At 36.1% G+C, this 7,500-nt stretch overlaps 3 protein-coding genes across 3 annotated transcripts in view; 1 reads left to right on the top strand and 2 right to left on the bottom strand.

The window, feature by feature from the left end:
• Nucleotides 1–3,363, bottom strand: part of LOC113823946 (hemocyte protein-glutamine gamma-glutamyltransferase) — a gene marked incomplete at its 3' end in the record, with an annotated part of 18,799 nt that extends 15,436 nt beyond the window's left edge. The window contains 1 exon segment of the mRNA XM_070115342.1: nt 3,272–3,363. Within this exon segment, the coding sequence (XP_069971443.1) occupies nt 3,272–3,351 (80 nt within the window).
• Nucleotides 3,364–6,539: 3,176 nt separating this feature from the next.
• The window catches only part of LOC113823943 (XK-related protein 6), a 24,636-nt gene continuing 23,675 nt past the window's right edge, over nt 6,540–7,500 (top strand). Inside the window, exon 1 of the mRNA XM_027376673.2 lies at nt 6,540–6,626. The gene's annotated coding sequence lies outside the window, so the exon portion shown is untranslated. The remainder of the gene's footprint in view (nt 6,627–7,500) is intronic.
• LOC113823944 (uncharacterized) overlaps nt 7,026–7,500 on the bottom strand; it is a 4,160-nt gene continuing 3,685 nt past the window's right edge. Inside the window, exon 3 of the mRNA XM_070115341.1 lies at nt 7,026–7,500. This exon is cut by the window's right edge and continues 38 nt beyond it. The gene's annotated coding sequence lies outside the window, so the exon portion shown is untranslated.

The following is a 7,500-nucleotide window of genomic DNA, read 5'->3' as shown; positions in this document are numbered from 1 at the left end:
TGGTGCCGTGGTAGCGCTCTCGACTAGCAATCTTACTGACCCGCGTTCGATCCCCGCGCACTAACTATTAAATATTAACTACCTATTATATATTATATTATTATTACCTATTAACGCACTATTAACCCCGGCCATTCTTCGCACACCGTGGGTAGTTTAGAAGCACAATAAACAAACAAGCTATTTGACTGTTGTCCCAAGAATCTGTCACAGTAAACCCTAAATTATTATTATTATTACGAAGACATATTCTTGCTACTACTGGCAAAGTTTTGAATGGCCTTCTATGGAGTTTGCTTTTTGTATGGTTGGTCTTATCATTAACCAGGGGTTCTCTCTCTCTCTCTCTCTCTCTCTCTCTCTCTCTCTCTCTCTCTCTCTCTCTCTCTCTCTCTCTCTCTCTCTCTCTCTCTCTCTCTCTCTCTCTCTCTCTCTCTCTCTCTCTCTCTCTCTCTCTCTCTCTCTCTCTCTCTCTCTCTCTCTCTCTCTCTCCCTCTCCCTCTCCCTCTCCCTCTCCCTCTCCCTCTCCCTCTCTCCCCCCCTCTCTCTCTCTCTCTCACTCGCTCGTTCTATCTTAAACGTTATTTTCCGTTTTAAAGCCCTTATAACGTTGTATCATAAGGTGCACATTCCTACTGCCTCTGGTACGACAACGAGCGTAAGTTGGATCGTTCTCGAATGAAAATGTCGCGTGTTATGGCGTACGATAAGATACTGCATTTACAAGGCCACAACTACGTACATATATTATAGTAAACTCACGAAGAAAATGAGAAAATCGTTCAAAATATTCGGTTGAGGTTTTGTCCATATCCACACCGTACAATGACACGAGATTTTGTTTAATTTGATTGTCCTTAACATTGTGCCTAATCATTTACCAAATCTACCTGTCACATCCATCAACATTGCTGAATATGGACGCAGTTGGGAAAAGAATTAGCAAAATATCATCTTAAAAGCAAGGGTTCCATAGGGTACTTTCTGGGGAACCATGGAACAATAGGAAAATGTTGAATTTAATCTCACCTGCAGTACCTACATATAATCATCTCTCACATATCAGTAAATTGAAATCTTTCCATCAAGTTTTATTGTCCTATTTCAACTGACAACTGACAATTATTATATATTGGTCGAGGGCTACAGAACTGGTCGGGGGCTACAGAATTGTTCGGGGGCTACAGAATTGGTCGGGGCTACAGAGTTGGTCGGTGGCTACAGAATTGGTCGGGGGCTACAGAATTGGTCGGGGGCTACAGAATTGGTCGGGGGCTACAGAATTGGTCGGTGGCTACAGAATTGGTCGGGGGCTACAGAATTGGTCGGGGGCTACAGAATTGGTCGGGGGCTACAGAATTGTTCGGGGGCTACAGAATTGGTCGGGGCTACAGAGTTGGTCGGTGGCTACAGAATTGGTCGGGGCTACAGAGTTGGTCGGTGGCTACAGAATTGGTCGGGGGCTACAGAATTGGTCGGGGGCTACAGAGTTGGTCGGGGGCTACAGAATTAGTCGGGGGCTACAGAATTGGTCGGGGGCTACAGAATTGGTCGGGGGCTACAGAATTGGTCGGGGGCTACAGAATTGGTCGGGGCTACAGAGTTGGTCGGGGGCTACAGAGTTGGTCGGGGGCTACAGAGTTGGTCGGGGGCTACAGAGTTGGTCGGGGGCTACAGAATTGGTCGGGGGCTACAGAATTGGTCGGGGGCTACAGAAATGGTCGGGGGCTACAGAATTGGTCGGGGGCTACAGAATTGGTCGGGGGCTACAGAATTGGTCGGGGGCTACAGAGTTGGTCGGGGCTACAGAATTAGTCGGGGGCTAGAGAGTTGGTCGGGGGCTACAGAATTGGTCGGGGCTAAAGAGTTGGTCGGGGGCTACAGAGTTGGTCGGGGGCTACAGAGTTGGTTGGGGGCTACAGAGTTGGGCGTGGGCTACAGAATTGGTCCGGGGCTACAGAATTGGTCGGGGGCTACAGTAGTGGTCGAGGGCCACAGAGTTGGTCGGGGGCTACAGAATTGGTCGGGGGCTACAGAATTGGTCGGGGCTACAGAATTAGTCGGGGGCTACAGAATTGGTCGGGGGCTACAGAATTGGTCGGGGGCTACAGAATTGGTCGGGGGCTACAGAATTGGTCGGGGGCTACAGAGTTGGTCGGGGCTACAGAATTAGTCGGGGGCTAGAGAGTTGGTCGGGGCTACAGAATTGGTCGGGGGCCACAGAGTTGGTCGGGGGCTACAGAATTGGTCGGGGGCTACAGAGTTGGTCGGGGGCTACAGAGTTGGTCGGGGGCTACAGAGTTGGTCCGGGGCTACAGAATTGGTCGGGGGCTACAGAATTGGTCGGGGGCTACAGAGTTGGTCCGGGGCTACAGAATTGGACGGGGGCTACAGAGTTGGTCGGGGGCTACAGAATTGGTCGGGGGCTACAGAGTTGGTCGGGGGCTACAGAATTGGTCGGGGGCTACAGAGTTGGTCGGGGGCTACAGAGTTGGTCGGGGGCTACAGAATTGTTCGGGGGCTACAGAATTGGACGGGGGCTACAGAGTTGGTCGGGGGCTACAGAATTGGTCGGTGGCTACAGAGTTGGTCGGGGGCTATAAAGTCCCGAAAATTCACAATAAAAGGAACTTACTAACAATCAAATAATAAACAAACTAATAAACAAATAAATTGATAAACAAACTCATCTGTTAGCCACGAAACTGGAAATTTTAAGAAAAATGAACAGACAAAGAAAACTGAAAAAGAATTGAAATAAAAAAGCATGTAATAAAATAGAGAACGAAACTGGGAAATTTAAGAATAACGAACAAGCAAAGAAAACTGAAAAAGATTAGAAATTTGAAAAAAATAAAAAAACAAATAGTAGAATAGAGAACGAAACTAGGAAATTTAAGAAAAATGAACAGACAAAGAAAACTGAAAAAGAATCGATATAAAAAAAGCATATAATAAAATAGAGAACGAAACTGGGAAATTTAAGAAAAAGGAACAAAGAAAATTTGAAAAAGAACAGAAATAAAAAAGCATATAGTAAAATAAAAAAACGAAACTGGGAAATTTAATAATAATAATAATAAAAAAAAGAAAAAAAAAGAAAAAAAAACATATAATAAAATAGAGAACGAAATAGGGAAATTTAAGAATACTGAACAAAAAGAAAAGACAAAGACAAAGAAAACTGGAAAAAAACGAACAGAAATTAAAAAACAAAAGCAAATGATAAAATAGCCACCACACACTCAACACAACCGATTTCTCCACTCACTTGCCGATCCCCAAAGACCGTCCCGATGTGACTGAAGTCTGGACGAGAACTAAAGCAGAAAGCGACCCAACCCAAGCCATCCTGTAGGCCGGGGTGGGGGGGGTGGGGGGAGGGAGGGGGGAATTCCAGCTGTCAGAATACGTACCTGTGGCACCACCATCTGTTGCGTCAGACCCCGATTCTCCCCCTTCCCCCTCCTCCTCCTCCTCCCCCCCCCCTTCTCGTGGCACTGTGACAACGACCTTACTGTCGTGTCTTCGTTTCCTTCGCGAATTTTTTTTTTTTTTTTTAATCTGATCGTTGCAGCGGAGGTGACTGACCCAGAGCAATATATGTGTTGGATATTTATTTTAGAAAAAAAGAAGGAAAAAAATGGTAACTCTCCTTATCATAAAGGCTGTTGTTACTGTTATTAATATAATAATCATTATTTTTATTATTCCTATTATTATGATCATTATTGTCGCTGTTTTTATCATTGTTATTATTATCATCATTATCAGTATTGCTTTTATCATTATTTATAATCACTATTACTATTATTACTATCATCATTAATGTTATTGTTATTACTGTCATCATTATTATTATTTCCATTATTTTCATCATTATTCTTATTATCATTATTGTCATCATTATTATCATCATCATTAATATTGTAATTTTTATTGCTATTATCATTATTATCATTACTATTATCATTATTATCATCATCATTATAATCATCTTTTTTATCACTGACATTATCGTTATTGCGATTATTGTTGTCGTCGTCAATGTCATTATTCTTATTATTGCTATCATTATTATTATTGCTATTATCATGATTACGATTCACATTCACATTCACATTATCATCACTATCATCATCATTAATATCATCATCGTTATATCTCTTCTATCATAATTGTTCATAATGATGATGATTATCACAATCACTTGCTAATTATCATTTTCATGATCATCATTACCATTATTGTTGTTGTTAGGGTTATAGTTATCATTATTACTATTATTAACATTCCATTTATCATAATCAGTGTTATTATTATCGTTATCATCAACGTTATGATTATCATCATCACAAATATCACTATTAATTATATAATTATATCTTTTCTATCATCAATGATAATAATGATGATAATGATGCTTATTTTGTAGTCATTATCATTATTACCATGTTCATTATCGTTATCATCATTACTATGATTATCATTATTATTATTATTATAACTTTTATCGTCATCATTGTTATCATCATAATATTATTATTATAATCATAATCATTATCCTCATTATCATTATCAATATTATCATCATGTTATTGTTGCTTCTGCTGTTTATCATTATTATCATCATTATATATATATTTTTGTTATTGTTATTATTATTGTTGTTCTTATTGGTATTATTATTATCATTATTATCATTAATCCTTTTCTCCTTATCTTTATTAATAATATCATTTTTATTATTATTACTATTTTTATCATTATCATCTTCATCATCATCATTGTCATTTTATTATCATCATCATTATCATTATTATTATCATCATCATTATCATGCTTATTATCATTATCATTACTATTATTCCTTAAAATAACATAATTAAATCATAATGATAATAATGATAAATGTTAATAGAAGTATTTTTTTTATTATCATTACTGATATCATCATTATCACTATTATTATCATTATCATCATTATAGGATTATAAATATTACTATTACTATCACTATTGGCATTATTATTAACAACATTACTATCATTGTTGCTATGGTTTGTTTTTAAAATGTTACCATTACCTTTATAGCTATTATTATCTATTTTCCTATTACTCATTCACCTTAAATTTACTCTCCTACTTTGTTTCTCTCAATTCATCTAAGTCATCCAACGGTTTATTTTATTTTATACCGATTTTTCTTTTTTTTTTTACAATCATTATTCTAGCCTTACATTTCTATCGATAACAATAACTTTATTTCCATTAATGCATTTTTTATTTTCTAATCTTTATTTTAGTAGTTATCACTTGCCTGTCAGCACTGTATAAATTAGTGATGACTGCTGACAAGACGTCGGATCGGTGATGGTAATTACAATCATAATAATATTAATACTAATGATGCCAATAGCGACAGTAATAGTAGTAACTATAACCCTATAATGATGATGATAATAACGATGATAATAATAGTGATAATGGTGATGTCGGTAATGATAATAAAAAAATATTTCTGTTGCCTCTTTATCATTATCATCACCATCATAATTCTAATGATATTACTGTAAGGAATAATAGTAATAATAATGATAATAAGCGTGATAATTATGATAATAAATAACAATAACAACAGTAATAATAATGATAATAATAATAATCATAATGACAATGATGATGTTGAAGATAATGATAATAACAAGAGCAAAAACAACAATAATGATAATAATAATAATGATAATAACAATGATAATAATAATAGTAATAAAAACAAAAACAAGAACAACAAATTAATAATAATGACAAACAAGCAGAGAGGGAGGCGAGGATTAGTAAAATATATCAATCATATTTCGACATTTTGCATTCATCCAAATATCTTCTATCTTTCGCGTTCACCATCGCCTTATAAAAATATAAATAAAGAAATTAGGTCGTTAGATGGTAATAAAAAAACAATAATAGTAATAATGATAATAATAATAACCATCGTGACGATAGAAATGATGATAGTAATGATAAAAGTAATAAAAACAATATTTAAAACCCACTCAAGAATTCGATGATAAAAATAAAGATAGTAATAATAAAAGTAATAAAAACAACAATAGTTAAAACCCACTCGAGCATCGCGATGATATAAAAAAAAAAAAAAATGAAGCTGATGATAGTAATAATAAAAGCAATGAAAACAACAGGAGTTAAAACCCACTCGAGCATCGCGATGATATATAAAAAAAAAAAATGAAGCTGATGATAGTAATAATAAAAGCAATGAAAACAACAGGAGTTAAAACCCACTCGAGCATCGCGATGATATATAAAAAAAAAAAAATGAAGCTGATGATAGTAATAATAAAAGCAATGAAAACAACAGGAGTTAAAACCCACTCGAGCCTACCCCAATGCTTGAAAGAAGTTAAGGTATCCCCGACCTTGAGCTCCACGGAAAACCCCTAATTGCCTCAGAAACTTCTCCGGATCCAAGTATTCCCCAGATTCCCGACCCCAAGATAGGACCGTTACTTTTCAAAAAGACCCTTGATAGTATCATTTATTAACACCACAACAGGGAGAGAGAACAAAAAATAAGATCACAAGTTCTCAACGTTCTGTAAACAAGTGAGTTAGATGTGGTCAGGATTTTGGTGCTAATATCAGCTTTAATATATAATATGATGACTGAGGACTAACGGTTACCGGTCTTTCATTTCCGAATTCGGCAAATTGCGTATTTAATGTATTATATTACATTTAACTTTTCTTTGAGACACAGAATATAGGGGTCGGTTATATTTTGGAAGCGACTATGTTGTTGACAAAGAGCTGACCTTCATCCCACAAGAAAAATAAATTAATACGGCCCTTTATTATCTCTTTTTAGTGAATGTGAATGTAGGACATGTATTGAGGGAAAATCGTGATCATGCAATATTACCCTAAATTTAAGGGATAAAACTCTTTACGATTAAAAAAACATTAGTGAAAAAAGAAATATGAAGGCTAAGAAACAGAAAAAAAAACATAATTAGATTTATTTCAACAGTTTTGTCTTTATTTCATTATTAAAAAATCGTACAATGTATATCATAAAAATATACAATGTATTCAAGAAATCAGCTGGAGATTCCCCTTAAAACACAAAAGGCAAACAACATGAGGTTGTGAATCTATACATATGTATTTTACAGATAAAGACTATACATAGTACACATTACTGGAAAGATGAGATTAAAGTAGAAACCCTTCCTAAAAAAGGAAATTAATGAGAATTTCGAAGCCATTTTGCCTCACAATAACCCTTCCGAAAAGAGGAAATTAATGAGAATTTCGAAGCCATTTTGACCTCATAATAACCCTTTACTGTGAGTTGTGTATCACTGGATCAGAGTAATATATTCGCTCAGATCATAGTCACTTGAATATTACTAGCACACATCAGGAATTCAGGTAATCATCGCGCATCTGGTGCAGCTGAGAGAGCAATGGGGATGGC

This window comes from Penaeus vannamei, chromosome 37 (assembly GCF_042767895.1).
Source record: "Penaeus vannamei isolate JL-2024 chromosome 37, ASM4276789v1, whole genome shotgun sequence".
Lineage (NCBI taxonomy): Eukaryota > Metazoa > Arthropoda > Malacostraca > Decapoda > Penaeidae > Penaeus > Penaeus vannamei.
Note: the sequence above shows the minus strand (reverse complement) of the source record. Positions and strands in the feature narration are given on the sequence as shown.